Source organism: Phaenicophaeus curvirostris, chromosome 3, assembly GCF_032191515.1.
Source record: "Phaenicophaeus curvirostris isolate KB17595 chromosome 3, BPBGC_Pcur_1.0, whole genome shotgun sequence".
Classification (NCBI taxonomy): Eukaryota; Metazoa; Chordata; class Aves; order Cuculiformes; family Cuculidae; genus Phaenicophaeus; species Phaenicophaeus curvirostris.
The window spans coordinates 45,625,090-45,644,195 of NC_091394.1; the positions used below are offsets into that span (position 1 = coordinate 45,625,090).

Below are 19,106 nucleotides of genomic sequence, written 5' to 3' on the forward strand. Positions count from 1 at the left end.
AGCAGTACTTGCATCTCAGCTCTGTGCGTCACAGTGAGTCTCCAATGTTCAGTAAATCCTCCTAAAGGTACCATCATCCTGGCAGTGAGTATTTTCACAATATTTGTCTTCCGCAGAGAAGCTCTATGATTGCAAATATTTTTGGCAGGACCTGAATGTACACACAGACCTCCCTTCAATGCGTAAAATTTTGTGTCATCAGCTTTGGAAATTAATCTATGTGGGGGTTTTGCTGATTTGTTTTCATATTGTTTCAGAAACAGTACATCTTCTATGTACAGACATACATTACACAGAAGCACCTGGCAACACATTTTATATACAAACTTCTAACGATATCCCATGGCAGGTAGCTAGAGCTCTCTCTTCAGTGAGGTACCATCCATCACTAGCCAGTAGTTTTGAATAGTTGGTTTAATATTTACACATTGATCTGACAATCCAGTATTATTAAATCACTCTTTCTCTCCTAAGCACCAAATACCGCAGTTGTTATGTGCCAAGGCACAGTGATGAGCTAATTGTGCCAACACCAAGACATTTGCTTTTCTATGAATGCCAATAAATACAGACACCTGCATGCCTCATTACCACAGCTGATGTGTTATTAGCCAACTATTCTGAGAAAATACAGCAAGAAGAGGTTCACTTCCTCTAAGCCTATGTTAAACAGTATCTACTACATGAGCACTCCTACTGGGACAACTGGAATTGAAAAGAAAACTTAAGCTTTGTTCAGGCATCAGCAGGGCTTTCAGGTACCAGGGCAAAATGAATAAATACAGTACTTCTCCTAGCTGTCATATATTTCTCATTTCATTAAGCACCTCAGACATCCTTTACTGGTGTTCAACACAGCAGACATTACCTGCTCGAGGTGACACTTTAGTTCAGTCATTTCCACCTCCCAGGCAGCCTTGTGCAGGGCGTACTGCTGCTGGAGCCCCTGTCGCTCACGCTCCTCGTCCCGCAGCTCTGAGCGGAAGTCATCCAACAAACCCTTCAGAGCTTTCAGAAGCTTTCGATTTTCACTTGCCTGCCACAATAAAGCAAAAGAAACACTGTCATTGGTTGGCTTTAGACTCCAGTTTCACTTTTAGAGGGAAAAATATCTGTGCACCCACTACATGGAAGAGAAAGTGCCTGGGCTAACTTTTGCATGAGAAAACAGAATAGCAATGACTTCTCTGTATACAAGCTGCCCAGGGAAGTGGTTGAGTCACCATCCCTGGAGGTATTTAAAAGGCGTGTAGATGTGGTGTTTAAGGATAGGTTTAGCAATGGACTTGAAAGTATTACATTAGGGTATAGACTTGATGATCTTAAAGGTCTTTTCCTACCTAAACGATTCTCTGATCCTATGATTCTACTTCTCATTAGCCCTAGTCCTGAGGCACACATGAAAGCCAAAGACTTAAGTCACACTGAAAAAGGCACTAAAGCAACTTTCTGTAATGACATCTTTTTTAATATTGTAAACCAAAGGTACAGTAACATTCCTGAGTTTTGTTGGGTAGCTGGACATCTCATACTCAACATTGCTCAACATCAATTCTCAAATATTTGTAAACTACATATAAAGAGAAAGGACTAACTTTCAATGCTTTTGTGTTATCAGATAAAATTACTTTGAAAAAATTTGTGAGGTTTTGAGTGAAGTATTTCTGCTGAGGTGTTTCACCAGTCTAAACTTCATATTTTCCCTCAGTTCCAGGAAGCTGAATATTAGCACTGCAGCAGCACCCTGCTTGGTACCAAAGGCATGAATGCCAGGTAGGCACCTTCCCTCTTGCAGATGGGATCAAAGAGCAAACCTCCACCTACATCTCATTGAGAATGTCATGGTCATACTGAAAATGTTGTCTGTGCTGTTGTGCTAGCTAGAAGCCATGAACGGAGTCAAATTAAAAGTCCAGAGCTGACATCTGATCTTGCCAATTACTGAAAGACAGCATGCATACTTATGTGAATATCTGATTTTTTTTTTTTAGTTTTGGCATTTACCTTCTGCAAACTCTCTGGAGACTTGCAAAACTTGTCATTTTTATGTTAAATATTAGAGAATGTTTTTTTAAAGATTCATTCTGTATCAGTAAAACAGAAGGTATCCCACTGTTTTTTGCAGTTATTGAATTAGGAAAAAGAATCGTAGAACGCAACTTATTTATCAAAAATGTGTATCAATTATTCTCAATGAGCCTCTCAAAGACTAAAGAGTAACTAGAGATTGTATCTGACAAGTTATTTTGTTATATTGTTTAAGGGATGGGTGGATGAGGTGTTGAGGGGCATGGTTTAGTATTTGATAGGAATGGTTGGACTCGATGATCCGGTGGGTTTTTTCCAACCTAGTGATTCTATGATTCTATGATTTTTACCAGAAAATACTTTCAAGGAAATTATACTTGATTAGCAGACACGGCATGAGCATAAAAATGGGAAAGCTTACTCAATAAATTCAGCATTTAATCAGCGGGTTCTCATGAATGTTAGGCCTTGAGAAGGCCTAACTCAAATTAGCTATCTCAATTCTTGCATGACAATCTAAATAATTTTATTTTTTATTTACTTTCCCACGTGGAGACTTTCTGCAATTTCCCTTATCTGGTCTTTCATAAAGTACCTACACAGGGACTTCTTTGTAGACAAGTCAAACAAGCAGGTATGTGTGAAAGTCTAAATAATTTTCATGTGCTTTTTTTCAATGACAATACATATAAAATATTATGGAAATAACTAAACAAATTTCAAATGCTTATCAGATTTTTGGCTTCACTGAACCTACCTCACCCACTTTTGTAATCACTAATCAGACATACCATGGTGCCTTTTTTCTTTAAAAAACAAAAGTGGCCTACTTTTTCCAAGCCATTTTGTTCATCAGCAAAAATATGCTAGATACCTTGAAATGACTGCAGGTACTCACAGACTGACCTGTAATCTGTTTGGGCTAATGAAATGTGATGGTGTACAACATGGGTTTTTTTAAGAAACTCAACCACAGATGCAGAATTAATTCCATTAACATTTAATGCCAATTAGCAGTTTACCACTATAAAGAAGCAGTCTCTGTCATGCATATAAGATCACCTGCTTTTCAATATGTAATGAGATTTTATGTTTCCATGATGAATTTTTGTTCTGATATCCAATTAAGGCTAAATGATCCAAACATCTCAAGCCTCTTGTGTAGCAATCAGAACAAGAGCTCTTTTGAAGATTTGTCCCAAATGTCACAACAGGAGTTGCTGGGTATCAAGCCCATCAAAATCTGGCCTCATCCTCTTTGAAAACCCTGACCCCAAACATCTATGAAGTGCTTTCATTTAAAAGCAATGTTCCGTGTTTCCTGGCACAGCGCATACACCTTTCTCTGCCCAAATAGTCTAAAGGTTCCACAAATAAAATGAAGCAGAATCAAAATAAAACCAAATAGCATTAAAGCAAGCTACATCACTCATGCCTATGTATACATTTGATAGCTTTAGAGTCCTGTAAAATTAGGTTTGTCAAGAAAGAAGTGATGGACTAGTATATAGAGGAACCAAGAGTGCCTCATTGCAGGTTTGCATCCTACTGGGATGAGGGCATGTCTTATTTCTAGAGGCATTACATCAATGCCACTGTTATGAGACAAGTATCCCAGGTGTCCCCCAGGCTTGCTGGGATTTTAATTTACTTGCCAATATAAATCCAATTTTGGTTACACACTTCTGATTCCTGTAGAGAAGTCTCTCTAGCATGACTTTGTATTTACAGTCTGAAGTTCGAGAGATCCGTGAGGTTATTTTTTCTGTTTTATTCAACTGGAGTGCTTTTGTAGAACAGACAAAGTACTTTTGAGACAATGTGCCCTGAAATACAACATTTACATCTTGACATGCTTTAAGACTTCTGCTGGTAAAACTGCCAAACAGCCTTTGCATAAGAATAAGTCCCACAGATACACAAAAAGGAATGCTGTAGAGTCTTCCCATTCCTTCCAGGGATGTTGTACAGGCAGAAGTAATGGGGCATGGCTGTCACTCCCTGGAAAGTCTCCCATGCAAGGAGCTGGCTCTTTAGTACTTTTGCAGTTACCAAAATTTACAGCATGGAGGAACCTGACTGATTCACAAGTAATCTAAGATGAGAGAAGTACAAAAGCAGTTTAAAGTCGTTTTGCATCCACAGCTCTGAATATAGAAGTAAAGGAAACATCACCTGATAATAAGTAAAAACTTAATGTAATAAACCTCAATTATTATAAATTCCAAGACTTTGAAATCTCTGTTAAGTAGAGTCAACCTAAGAGATAGGAGCCTCCCACTCTAGAAAACTTTAGGACTAGAACAGTTGTTTGCAGCTTGCTTCTGCTTTTAATCATAGCTCGTTTTTACTTTCAAAACTTCACTTAAGAATTTATTCACAGTTTGTTATTACAAACACATTAGTAGAGCAGTCAATTAAAAACACAAGGTCAGGAGCCTGAACAGCAAATGAGAATTGTGTGTTTCCTCTGTGCAGTTACAGATTCAGGCAAAAGTGAACCTGGATCTTGGTGCAAATAATGATAGTGTATTTAGGTCTTAATTACTATTTCTTTGGGCTTTTCTCTTAGATAAGAATTGAAAACAAACATTGTGTGAACAAAACCAGGTCTAACAAGGGATTTTCTTCCCCCTCCCCCCCCACCCCAGCAACAACCAAATGTATCGCTTTTTAATGTTTTTTTTCCACTGGGACACAGACGTGCAAACTCTTTTCTTCCTACTCCCTTCATCTTCCAGCATTCAACAGGCACCTCACCCTTTCCACAACTGAACCAAATCTCTTCTTTTTCCACAGGCTCTTCTCCCTGATCTCTTACTATATGCATAGAAATGCTGACTTACAGCAAGCCCTCCTCTACTGTACTTCCAGCCCAACTTGCCTGCTTACCTCCTGCCTGTGACCAGACGTCCTGCTTCGGTCTCAAGCCATGCCAGTTCCTTTCCCAACCCTTTTGGCAGTGAACTCCAGCTACCAGCCCACAGACAATGCCATGAAGAGAAAGATGAACTGGCTCCTCTGAGAGCCCCCATCTACTCTGCCTCTTACCAATAGCCCTTTTTTTCTCCCCTTTCCTCTCTGCTATGCTTCCATCCCTCCACTCACTGACCACATAAAAATCCCAGACAAGTGAGATGTATATTTTCTCCTGAGTCAAGTACCTCAAATCGTAATAATATAAAATTAGAGGCTGCTGGTTGAAATTAAGGCCTCAGCATTCATAATTTTTCTCCAAACAATTCCAGGCAGTGTGAAAAAGTCAGCAGCAAAGAGTTCGGGCTGAAAATATAAGCCATTAAATATTAACATTAAGTGTTAAAAATAAATATTAATTACTTCAAGTTACAGTAAGCCTTTTCTTTTTTCTGATCTAGTTACCTCAGCCACTCCTAGACTACTGCAAAATTTTCTTTCTAATGTGAAAGAAGGGCTGATGTCATTCATCTCAGAGCTTGCCAGGCAGAACTAGCAACTTCAGGCTCTTCTGGGCAGCTGCAAACCTTGGAGGCTTTCAGACTCCTCATTCACCCCAAATTCCCTACATAAACAGTGCTTATTTCCAGCTGAGGTCTTAAGGAAGACACCTCACCCTCCAAAACCCTGGGTGCTTTTTAGTGCAGCCTGACTAGTTTATGGTATACTGGGAAGTGAGAACTCCTGAGATCTGCTCCTTCAGGAATGACATGCTTTGGGGTCTGCTGATACTCTCAGAATTTTTAAAGCTGGGAAAACACAGGGAAAACAGTTTCTTGCTCTAGCTAAGTTTAGTTAATGTGGTTTTAGATCATACATAAATTAAGTCGACATTCATGGGTGAAAGCCTGTAACATGTGTAGCGCAGGACCAGGGGCTGTGATGTTGGTGAGCACGGCATGGTCCGGCACACAGGAGGTTTACAGGGCCATGCCATCTACTACAGTGAGATAGACTATTCAGTGCTACTGATACTAAGGGATGTGAGGGCAGAGCTCGGCTCCGGCAGAGCCTTGAGGTTGCAGAAGATGTGCAGACAGCTACTTCTCTGTCACAATCCTCTAGAAGACACTTCCGATGCACTGAATTTATGACAGCATCAGAATTAACCTACACTAGGGCTTCCTATTTCTGTGCCAGAGAATAATCATAATCCTTTCTTGCCCTTGACAAATACAAGCCTGGTAGCACTGAAACCTCTTTCTACATGACCGTCAATAGACACAGTGCTTGGTAGAAGATTCACTAGTGTAAGTAGGCAAAACAAGTAATAGCATTTAAAATGAGAAATATTTAGCAAACTGACTCATTCTTGCAGTGTTGAAATAACAGGTTTTTCCTTGGTGGAAGGCAAGATACCTATTTTACCTTCCCAAGTCCACTTGGATATCACACCTTATTCACTATCAAGAAGGACAGTGAGATGTGGTCTGTTTCTATGGTTATTTCTTTAAGAAAGATTAGCTGGAACTACTGCATTAGAGCACTATGCAATGTATATAAAAATGAAATATAAGCAATATTACTACCCAGTTCTGCCTCCATAATTGAGATTAACGCCTAAGCAATGATTATTTCAAAGAAGACATAATTTATTTGAATGTTCTTAGTAATTTTAAGAGATCTATATGGAAAGTTAGTACATAACAGAGTTTCTACTGAGAAAGTATGTTGGTTTATAACTACTTAATTGATTCTTGATTAAATCAGTCTACAGATGGAATGCAGTTAAATGATGTGCTCAGGAGCATCTCTGCCATGGCCTTCTCCAGTTTATACCAGGGAAGAGCTTGCTGAGAGGATGACAGCAATAGGTCTGGGTGACTGGCAAGGTAGAATCTTTCCAAATGTCAAACTGATCAAATGAATATTACATTGGTAACACACTTCACATTAAATAATAGCTAGAGAATGGAGTTGTCAGCTAGTACTATGAAAAAGTAAAGCAAAAGAGTGTACAAACTTAAAGCAGAAAATGAAGTAGCAGAAAGACCACAGGTCTCTACTATTGTTATTAAAACAGAAATTCTAACTTAAGTTACATCTTGAACTAGAGAGGTAGGTTGAAAGACAACCTGTGCATCTCCCAGCACCAATCTACCTTATTATATGACAGACTTACTGTTGCTGCTGTGTATCTATGAGAACATATAGATAACAAATAAACAGGTTGTATATAGTCCTGAGAGTCTGGGGAATTCAAGGCGAAGAACTGAAATGCAAAGACACACATGATCCCCAGATCCTGCAGTGAGACCAGTGAAGTGCTCTCACTGTGCAGACAGAGATGGGGCAGAAGGCATAAAGTGTCAAGACCTTTTTCACCGAGTTTGTGTTTTATACAGAATATTCCCTCCATTCTACTTGTGATTGCAAATAATTTGATGTAATGGGATGCTTTCATCTGAATGACTGCCGTTTTAAAAATATAAGAAGATGCTGAGGAACTGTTGGAAGCCCTAAGTCTGTACCCTATGAATATTTTCTATTATTCATTGTTAGAACTGTGTATTAAATGCACAAAGGAAAAAGCTAGGACATATTGCAGTGCTCTGGACACACACAGGCAGGGCACAGGGGAGATGTCAGGGAAAAGTCAGCATGAATTGCTTTTAGACATTTGCATTGACAGGAAGAAACTTTTACATTGTTTTCCCATCATCTCTAAGGGAAACATTAAATACACGTGCTAGTTTCTTAAATTATTCAAAGGAAATAGAATCACCTCTTCTTGCTAAAAGCTTGATAGTAGAATACAATAGATGTGCTCAAGAAAGAGAAGCATGTAAATTCTGCAAACCATCACATACTGATAGATGTTTCTGGGCAAACAGCCACAAGAGGAAATAGGATTTTTCACTGATAGCATCTGCCAACAGGAGAACAGTAATCACGTGGCTCCTGATTAAATATAAATATAATGGATGAAATCCACTGTAATTGCTGTGTAGCTAGAAGTATTTTTACAAGTATGATTCTAGGTGATTTAACACAGCAGCAGAAGAAATTTAACTCCCTTGGAAAATCCAGTTTCCATTCCCAGGGCATGGTATACAAAATAGTAGAGTACCTGCTTCTGCTGCTGCAATAATTCTGCAGTCTGCAGCTGTGGTCCATGATCTGTGCTCTCCGTGGTTGGATGCTGGGAGAAATCTGTCAGTGCAAACACAACATCCTCTTCCTCCTCCTCTCGTTCTGCATTATCTCTCTTCTGCTCAGACTGAATGCCAAAGTCTGAGACAGCCTCAGGATGCTCAATCTAAAATGCAAGAGAAGGGACACATCAACACACTTCTGCCATTTACCTGGGGGGCGACAGAAATCTATTGAAGGGCAGGGGACTATTTTCCCCAGCACCCCTGTGGTGGGATATATCGGATTCTATTCTCTGTGTTACAGGGAATGATCTTTGGGTGATATAAGACATGTTGCATATGTGTGTCTGCAGAATAGGAGATCTGTGCAGCTGAGAAGATGTGTGTACAGCTGTAATGCAGCCTGATGGATATAATAAACCACACATTAATGAAAAAATATACAAAACATTGGTGTGTTTTCTGATGAAGATACGGAGATCAAGACACAGAAATCTAGCATTTTATTCTCTCTAATACATTAGCAAAACACATGACTCCAAAAATGACTGGAGATGGATTGACTGTAAGTTAACCAGTCAAAAATCCAAACAGTAAACAAAAAGAAAGTTATTTTGATATGAGAAGATGAGCTAGTTTCCACAGAAGCAAATTAGTATAGCTGAAGGAAAGTAGACACAAATTATTTTAGCTACTCATCTCTTGTTTGTGACTCATAATAACACAGCAGATGAAGGTAAAGATGTTCACCCACCTTTTATCTAAGAATACAAAACACTGGAGTATTCAACTTAAGCATACTCCTACCAGACCTGAAAGGTTGCTTGTACTGCCAAATGCAGCAAGCACTGGAAAACATGAAGAACCTAAGTATCAGAAATACTAGGAAAAATTACTTAGTTGCCTTAGCAAATGGTTTCAGAATTGCATGAATCTGCAAAATAAAACTATTATTCTCAAGAAGTTTGGATAAGATATCAGAATGGGTAAACACATTTTTCCACTTATTTTTAATTTAGGTAAGTTTTCCAAAGCAAATGGTGATTCTGAATGTGCAAGTCAACACAATTCAGCAGCTCCTTTCTTCACAGTGCGTGCTGGCTGCCAATCACACTCTGGCTGACATGTGTCAGCTTGGGGATTCCAGGTTGCTATGTACTTCTGAAATCCCTGATCCTTATTTAGTTGCTACTTGGAAAATCACCATCATGACTACTGTGTACTGCTGCTGACGGTGATAGACGTGTGTACGGAGAAGAGGAACAAACAAGAATGATTCACTATAAGTTTCCACAAGAAGCTGTATAATTCTGCCAACACAAAACCAGAGTTCGTATCCATCTGTACTGCTGAAGGCTTTGCAAGGAACACACTGTGCACACGATGAGAAAAATGACAGCACTCAACCCATCTAAATAGATTTGACTCCAACAGCTTGACAAACGTATATTTCTTTCCAAAAATTATTTAGGAGTCGTATCGTTGAAACCTAGTTAAAATTTTATTTACTGTGAGAGAATTTTTCAAGACCAGGTCTCTGTACTAGTTAAGGGTTTCCATTTAAAAATGGGAGATCTGTAATGTACCATACAGAATACATTTTAGCACAAGCCCCTTTAAATCTATATGTAATTATAAGGTCACTGATGCTACATCATATTTTGAGTCCACATTTAAAGAGAGGACATATTACCACCCCCAAAACTTACAATTTCAATGGATTTAATAAGGTGGGACAGTTACCTCTAGTATGTCCTCCCCTTCCTCCTCCATTCGCTTGCCTTGCCGCCAATGCTTCAGCAGCCACTTCAGTTTGACATACAGGAGAAAGGTGTCCTGCTTAAAATGCCTGAGTTCTTGCTGCAGCAGACTTTTCTCCTGGCTCCAGGTCTTCTCTTCCAGTTTGTTCTGCAAAGTCAAGCTCTGCACTTCCAAGTCTTTCCTCCGCAGGGTCTGCATATGCTCCTCCTCTAGCTTTAATGGAATGACAGACATCATGTCAATGGGGTGGTTGTCCTGGGGCAGTCTCCAGGACTTTGTTGGCTGAGACAACCTGAGTATCAGTAGTGAGGAGCTACTGAATTTGGCTGAATAAGTTCCTCAGCAGTTATGACTGTTGAGGATATTAGAGAACAGTAGCTTAGATAACCACATCTGAGTAACCTGCTATGGAAATGGACTGTTTATTTACTTTAAATATACATCATATCTTTGCTGCTGTTAACCTTTTTATACCACTCACATTATCCCTCTGTCTTGAGATTATTCCTGCAGTGTGTTCCCAGCACAGCCACCATCACACACTGCTGCACATATCACACCTCCTAAATGCACCTGCAGTTTTTCCTGCAAGACGGGACCTCCAGAGAACCTGGAATATTACACTTGACTGTTTCCTCCCCAGTCACAGACTCATGCTTTCCTCTGGCTACATCTCCCTCCACATCTGGAAGGGCAACACTTCCCAAGGAACCACATCCAGTATCTCAGATACAACTACTGGTCTGATTTCTCCGTTTGTACTTAGACACATCTGAACAACCACAGTAAATGACTTCTTGTTCTGATATGACCAGAACAGGAATACGTGCAGCAACCAAAGAGAGAGCAATAGGCAGTAACATGGCATTCACCACATCTCTCAGTTTTAGTGCTAGAAGCACCAGGAAAAGCTCATCCTTTGGAGCACACTACAATTACATCTGTTTCAACACAAGGCCACCTGAGTTATTTTCTTTGAATGTGACTTCTCCCTCAATATATCAAAATCAAACCATGGCATGATCTGGGCCAAACAGCACACACACAAGCTTGTTGTACAGCATCTCATCCCCTTTAACTAAGCTTTTGTTCACAATGATCAAGAAAAGGCTGATGGAAAATGGATGACAATGGCTTACTAAATAAATAAATAAGGAGCGAGCTGAAGTCGTGCTGGCATTTAAGCATCAGATTTGTGTCATCTGCACAGGCAGAAAAAAAAAAGAGTACAGAGCCACTGCTTACAGATACCAGTTTCTACCATTTTCCATTCTGTGGCACAATAGCCTCTCTCTATTTGTTGACCAGCTCCATAGATGAAATCTGCGAACGCCACAGCACACTAATAACCACAATGATTTAAACCGTAAGAACAAGCCCCACAACAAGCAACATTCACACAGGAATGAAGAATACTTCAGAGATACTTCTTCAGGAGCATGGAGCCCCTAGCCATTAATACTGCTAAGAACCATAGCAGTATTGATTGGGGTTGGAAGGGAGCTTAAAGATCATCTAGTTCCAACCCCCCTGCCATGGACAGGGACAACCCACTAGATCAGGCTGCCCAAGGCCCCATCCAACTTGACCTTAAACACCTTCAGGGATGGGGCAGCCACAGCTTCACTGGGCAACCTGTTCCAGTTTCTCATCACTCTCACAGCAATGAAATTCTTCCAAATTTCTGGTCTAAATCTGCCCCTCTCCAGTTTATACTACTTCCCCCTCATCCTATCACCACAAGCTTTTATGAATAGTCCCTCTCCAGCTCTCTTGTAGGCTCCTTTCAGGTACTGGAAGGTCACTATAAGGTCTCCTCGGAGCCTTCTCTTCTCCAGGTTGAACAAGCCCAACTCTCTCAAGCCTGTCTTCATAGGGAAGGCACTCCAGCCCTTGGGTCATCTTTGTAGCCCTACTCTGGACCCATTCCAACAGTTCCATATGCTTCTGAGGCTGAGGATTCCAGAAGCGGACACAGTACTCCAGATGAGGTCTCACAAGAGAGGAATAGAGGGGCAGAATCACCTCCCTTGTCCTGATGGCCATGCTTCTTTTGATGCAGCCCAGGATATGGTTGACCTTCTGGGCTGCGAGCACGCAAAATACATGCTTGATTCTCATGGCAACATTTAGATGCTTCTGACACAGGGTACTGGTCCATACTAGATGGTTTACTAAGAACCTTTCTGCCCTTTACATGATATACTCTGATGTAATGCAAATTCTCAGCATCTATGCTACTTTGCCTTAAATAGTTCCTGAATAAATTAAAATTATTTACAGTAGTTGCTAGCTTAAATGGGTTTAAAATGCAACTTAAAAGTAGTCTGGAACAAAATTAGCTATAACAGATCAAAACCCATACACTCAACTTCTAATAGCACTCATGGAGATTGCACGCTGGTAGCACACATCAATTTATATAATAAAACATTGTCAGAAAATGGAATACTAAAAAAAAAAGGGGTTGTTTCACATTTAATTTTTACAGGGAAAACCAAATAGATTTTGTGTTGATGCAAGTTCTTCCACTAAATGAAGTTATGACTAAATAGAGCAAAGATCTGAGTCATTTCCACCAGAAATCCTGGAAGATGATAAAAAAGGAACAATATCAACAAGATGGGTATAATCTGGAAAAAATGAAGAATCTAGAAGATACTTTTCTTCTCCCATTTCCACTGGCTGTCAATGTGAGTACCTAGCTTTGATTTTGCTGCATTTTTTCTTTGTTTTTACTGGCCTTTATGATCTAAGTTCTTGTGGTCACAAATACTTGCAGAAGACTCTGTTGAAGTAGCTTTGTAGGGTATTATGCCTTTCAATGGAACGTAACTTTAAAAGGCATAGCTTCCAAAAAGCTTTCATGGCCAAGGTAACTAGGAAGGAAATCAATTTACTGGTTGCCTTCAAAAACCTCCATGAGAAAGCTCCTATGGAGATCAACTGGAAATTAAAGCTACTTATGAAAAAATAGAGATACCACTTGGCTACAATGAGATTAGCTGGCACAAGGGAAAACACTTTACACTATGCAACAATTATGCTGAACTTATTCCATGAAATAAATTAAAAAGTAAACTTCTGTTAAGAGCCAAACAGCCTGCAAAAATTAGCAACAGATTCTTTTTGCTCTAGAAGCTAGAGATCACAAAATGATTGAGTACGTTCCAGCCTTTAAAAGAGCAGGGGGAGTTCATGTAACAAAATATGATTTATTCACCAGTTATGAATAAAAGCATTGGAAGCACAGGGCATTAAGAAATGAAAAAAACTGCTGGTTTGTCTCTCAGCTGAGTGTGTAGCAACTCTGACTTCAGAGAAATGTTAGATTTTCTTTGGGCTAGGAGGAGTCAGAATAAGGCAGTGCCAAACTGTGCTCCAGAGATCAAACACACCGTTTGACGGCTCACAGAGATGAAGGGGCTGATACAATTCCCCATGCAGTATCTTGCATCTCTACCTTGACTTCCCCTACACAGGGGAGGACAAAACTTCTCTCCACCAAGCAGAAAAGACAGATTCAAAGGGATACATCTGAGTTTACATTCCTCCAGCTTCCAGATTCTTCATTCACTCAGATGAGCTCAAACAGGCACAGCTGTGCGGACACACGTTCCCATGGTCTTGACAAACAAGGTCCATGCCATACATTATGGTCACACTTCTCTCCCAGCAGACAGGTTTCATATTTACCTGGATGATCCTTTCTGTAAACTTTTCTTGCTCCTCTTGGTGAAGTTTCGTCTCCTGCTCAAGCTGAGCCTGAAGCTCCTGTATCGATATATTCTGTACAGGTAAAACATGGGAATCCCTGAGCTGATCACCAGGATAAAAGGGATACATTTAACAGAAAACGTATCTTTGTGGTCTAAAACACAGAAACATAAAAGAACTGCAGGAAGACATCTGCACAACTCGCAGTTATCCATAGTTGAAATCAAAACACAGTGTGCAAATAAATAGCAATGCCCTAAATATGTGTGGGAATTTTCTGTGTGGCTTTTTCTGAAAACGAAAGCTGGTTTGCTGGTGTTACCCTCTTCTCTGGGTAGCTAAGACAGCACACCATCAATAACACTTGCCAGATGAACTCCTATTTACAGGATTACAATACTTGGTAGCCTATGTCTCTATGGTAATCAAGGCTACAAAATTTTAACACTACTGCAGAAGATGCACCTAATTATTCACTTGCAACACGTCTGATTAGGCAGTTAATGGCATAGCATTAATAAGTTTACCAACCTAGTTATACAAGTTTACCAACTAAGCATATAAGGTCCCTTTCTTCAGATATAGGACAGCTTTGCACAAGTTGACTTCATTTGGAAATTCTACTCAAAATTACTCCACAAATATCATGGTGATAACCCATGTGAGCCTGAGATCTGAATAAAATGCTTAAGTATCTCCCTTTTCAGGTCCAACACTATTTTAATACTTTCAATTTTCTATTCCCATTAAGTTTTCCCACTTTACTTCTGAAAGTTACTTAATTAAAAAACAAAGACACAAAAAGGCAGAGACGCAGACCTCATTATTTATACTGTTATTGATTCTTGTGACACTTGTACTCCTGATCAGAACTTTTTGTGTCCTTCATTTTGTCTGTCTCACACTGGAGCTAAACTGGATTTATCTGTACAAAGATGATGTTTGGCCACACATTGTCTTTTTCACATGTGTGATCACCAAAACCACTAAAGCACCTAACTACTACTTCCCAAACTAACAATGCATTTGAAGAAGGGATCGCTTCAGGCTTCAAAGCATAATCCCAAATTCCCTACTGGCTGACATCCAGCATGCTCCAACGTCAGCAGCTGCAAGGATGTAATGCAGGGCATGGGACTGCTCCTTGTGGGCTGTGTTGCCACTTCCCCTCCAGTATCAGGCCCAGCATCCGACTCCTCTCCCCGAGATTCCCAAGAGCAAAACCAGCTGCTGCCACTGTTAGGACCCCGGCATCCCTTGCTGGGACACTTTTGGTTATTCAGCAAGTATGTGTTATTGGAACAGACAATCCTCTTCTCTTCTCAGGAAAAAGAAGGTAAGGTAGATGGAAGCATCTGATAAACCACTTGCAGTACCACACTATGTTGAACAATGAAAGTCACCTTATAAATACTTTCTGGGCCCTATCAGTTCCTTCTTTATTTGATTCACTTATTGACTTGTGCACATCTGTCTTGTACCTGAGGAAGAGACATTTCCAGCCTTCTGAAAGGTACACAATAACATGTACAGTACATTATCTTCCTTATCAATTTCATCTTATGCCTCATGGTGTCTGCAGATACTTTGTATTCCACAAGGCCAAAATCTGGACTCAAAAATAATCTGGAAAGAAATCCTTGCAATGAGATTTTCCAGTTTTGCACAGTCATTTGTAAATTATGAGATGGTTATGTGCAGGTATATTAGTTTAGATTTCTTGTCTGATAAAGGAAAAATTACTTTCATCAGAAGTTTCTGCATTATTTTACTCTGATCAGGCTAAATAAGAACCAATGCACCTAGTTAATTCAGGTATAACTTTTAAAAAATGCATGTTCCTTCTTATTATGAAATCAAAATCAGCCAGAATCATGTAAAATCTGTCTGGCGAAAACAGACACAGCATGGTAATGCTCTGCAATTGGCAAAAATCACTTAAAATATCTCATGTGCCTTCAGAAATAGAAACAGCATGATCCATGTAAAAATGCATACGTTCTTAATTTAAAATATACAGAAAGCATAACTGATCTTAATATGACTCTTTCTATAGACCTATGATTACCCATCTAGATAGTTAAAATATTGTTGGCCTTGGGATTTCTGAAACTCGAAGCGGGATCAGAGCAGCAAAAGCTACCAGAAAGGTAAAGTTTTAATTTTTCCCTATTAAAGTCATACTACTGTTTTCCAGTGAATGTTGATTTGCTAAAAGATGCTTTGTTCTATTTTATACTAGCGTTAATTGGAATCACATAGTTACATATATACCGACAATGCCTTATGTTTGCAAAACTAGGGCAAGAAAATTATAAACTCATGCAAATTTTGATAGACATGCAGCCCATGCAAAGCCAAATTTCAGGAAACCTGGGTACTGGGTTTATGTGATAGCTGTTGGAATTACTAGGAAGGCAGTAACTATATCGTAAAGGCAGATAGACTATTACATGCACACTAGACAGTACAAATCTTTTTTACGATTGCTTTGCCTCTTCAAGGACATTAAGATTTTTATAAGCACTAAATGTGCTGAAAAGCTGTTAATGCATGAACACAGAACTGCACATCTTGTGCCTTCCAGTGCAACCTGAGGACTCCTCATACTCTGTAATTTCGTACAATGTCATTTCTACCAGAAGCAGTGAGATTAATACAGCTCAAATAAAGGTAGAGAAGACTGATTAAGTGCCTAATAGATTGCTACTATACATCTGGATTGTGAATAAAGAATGTGTAGAAATTTATCATGTGATATTTGTGTATGCAGTTCAGGTACCAGGTGTTACGTTGATGGACATTATATAAGTGGATACCAGGCCCCTATAACATAATCAGCAGGGCACAATCATGGTTTTGTTTTGTTTTGAAAAAACAACATGACTACAAAACTGACACAAAAGTTGATATCCTATTAACTTCCATTCTTTGTCTCCTTTGTTCTCATTAAAAAACACACTACACGAGGAACAGCAAACACCCTGAATATGACAGTCACCACACAATGTACCAACACCACAGAAACAGACACAAACTCACTACAAGACACAAAAACACAATGTAATGGGAACTATGAGCTACTGTTGCTCCATCACAGCACCACAGAAACAGCTGTACATAGAGCTGTAGATCATCTGCAGCTCAGCAGCAACTGAGTTTCTCACATTCACCTACACTCCTGCCCCCTTGGACAGGCAGTACCAAATCCTTCTGCTGAGTCCTTTTCTCTCACTTGTTATCACTCCAGAACAAGCTAATCCACGCCGATGTCTTTACCTCAAGAGGATATGCAGAGAAAAGTCATCCACACTTTGGGGTCTTCACCACTGCTCCCTCATTGCACTGACCCCTTTCTGCCCACTTCAGCATGTTGGTGGCTTTTCAGGTTACTTTACAGCCTGTGCAGTCCCACATTTCAGCCATGACTTCTCTTTACATTATTGCCATGTACCACGAGGTATGGCTACGTTTTACTTGTCTGATTTCTCCATTTTACAATAGCTAATTGCAATCTCAATTTGCCTGAAACCCTAATAAAGTTACATGGAACGACTGCAAACATCAAATTTCATGGAGTCTTTCTTTTCAGTCTACTTTTTTTTCCAGGATGGATGTAACAAAATAAGGCTTGAGGAGGCAGGGTAAAAAGATGCTCTCCAGCATTTGCGTGCAATTCTAAGAAAGCCAAAAGATGAATATTTTATGATGCTCCTCTAACCCTGTATTATATGCTTTGATATCCGCACCTTACATTTGTCCATGCAGTTTAGAAGCTGCTACTTTTTCATGTGACAGCTGACAATTGCATGCATACAGTCAGCCAAATCACAAAGGAACTTCCAGTGCCTTTTTACTACTTTTTACATGCAACATATATCTAAATGAATTCATAGAGGCTGCTGAAGATGTACTATTCTCCTCACCCCTTAAAAATAAATCACACAGAGTCCAGTTGCTAGTGTGTAATAGGCAGCTGTGTGGTTATTTGTCTGTGCTTACATGGAGAGCCTTTAATTTTGAGAAAACACAGTACACTTTCCTCCAAGTCTTTAAAAATCCATCTTATTGTATGGATGTCTCATCTTGTTCAGTCAGGACTGGAATATTCAGATTTACATCATAAAGGGTCTTTTAAGCCATTGTATTGCAAACCTTTATGGAATCTTGCATAGAAAGAAAGAACACAATTCATCAAAGTAAATTATTCTTGCTGCCCTTAATCTTGGTGGGAATGAATACTGTCAGCACCAGTTTGTCTTTCTTCTTCCCACAACTTTGCTTTGGAGGAATAGTGGACAGTGGACACTAAGAGATACTATTTTCTACTTTCTATGTGGTCCTTGTTTGCTGGTTGTTTTTTATTTCTTTCTTTTTTTTTTCCCAGAAGAATTAAAAGTCACAATGTATAAAACATTTATTGCTTCCTATTTGGGAAAACAAAATCTTAAATCAAGGCAAGAGAAAAGGATGTGTAAATTTTCAACACATGGCTGGGAACTGCTGCAAAAGCCATTCAGCTAACAACTCTCATGTGGAATTAGGGAAGTTGCACAGAAGGAGCACAGACACTCCAAACCCAGCTCAAAACAGAGACCAAAATTCTCCTCATATATCTAAAATGTATCCATACAGATGTTTTGATTCAAAGCAGGTGGTAAAGTGACTTACCTAACTTTCATATCACTGTATCTGGTTGGTCCACACTTAAACCAGGTATTAATTCAGAGTAAAAGAGATGTTTTCTATTTCTTACAGTCATGATAAGTAAGGAAAATTGATAAACCAATTAAGAACAGCTGAGAAGAAACTATTCTTCAGTGTGACCTCTTCCTACTTCATTACTAGAACTTGTGGAAGACTTGCTTTTTAAGCCATACTCTCACATTCTCTAGCCTACCTGATTTTATTTTAATTCTCGGGAGAAAACCTGTTCCTTTTAAGCGAATTCAGAGATTTTGTGGTGTTTTCAAAACAGAAACAAATGTGTGAGTCTTTAAAAGCCATGTATGAAAATAATCCAAACCTGAAATGCAAAGATGAGTGCTTTTGCTTTTGGTTATATATACCTACTCCAGTAAGGGAGAACTGATATCCTCTGAAGGAACAATCAGAGCTAGGAGATACAGCTCCATTTTAGGGAATCAGGTATCAAATACTGCAACAAACTGTATTGGGTCATCTGAAAAGAGTGAAACCTCTCTTCTCCAGAAAGTCTTATTATTTCTGAATAAACAGGATGAGACCTTTAAAGGAAACTGCCTTTTGTTTATGGATATGTCATTGGTAAAATAGGCAAAATTCACCAGATGAAAAATTATTCACCATTTTTCCCACTGATTCCCATTTGTTGCCATAGCAATCCTTTGATTTTTTTGCTGTATGTTTGCTCCATAAAGCACTGTGTTACCTTTTTTAGTTCCTCCATGTCATTTAGTCAGGGCAATTCTCACTTGTTCACTTGCTTTTTCTTTGGATGTTAAAGAATGATTTCACCCTCCCACCATAACCCAGCTCTGCTAAAATCAT

At 39.3% G+C, this 19,106-nt stretch overlaps 1 protein-coding gene across 10 annotated transcripts in view; it reads right to left on the reverse strand.

Annotated features, from left to right (window-relative positions):
• Positions 1 to 19,106, reverse strand: part of MTCL1 (microtubule crosslinking factor 1) — a 109,935-nt gene that overhangs the window by 23,859 nt on the left and 66,970 nt on the right. For 4 of the 10 annotated variants that reach the window (XM_069853846.1, XM_069853853.1, XM_069853849.1 and 1 more), the window contains 4 exons: positions 13,557 to 13,679; positions 9,843 to 10,073; positions 8,075 to 8,263; positions 869 to 1,036 (listed from right to left, as the gene is read on the reverse strand). In XM_069853846.1, coding sequence (XP_069709947.1) covers positions 869 to 1,036; positions 8,075 to 8,263; positions 9,843 to 10,073; positions 13,557 to 13,679 — 711 coding nt within the window. The remainder of the gene's footprint in view (positions 1 to 868; positions 1,037 to 8,074; positions 8,264 to 9,842; positions 10,074 to 13,556; positions 13,680 to 19,106) is intronic. The other 6 variants (XM_069853852.1, XM_069853848.1, XM_069853854.1 and 3 more) reach the window with 2 other exon arrangements.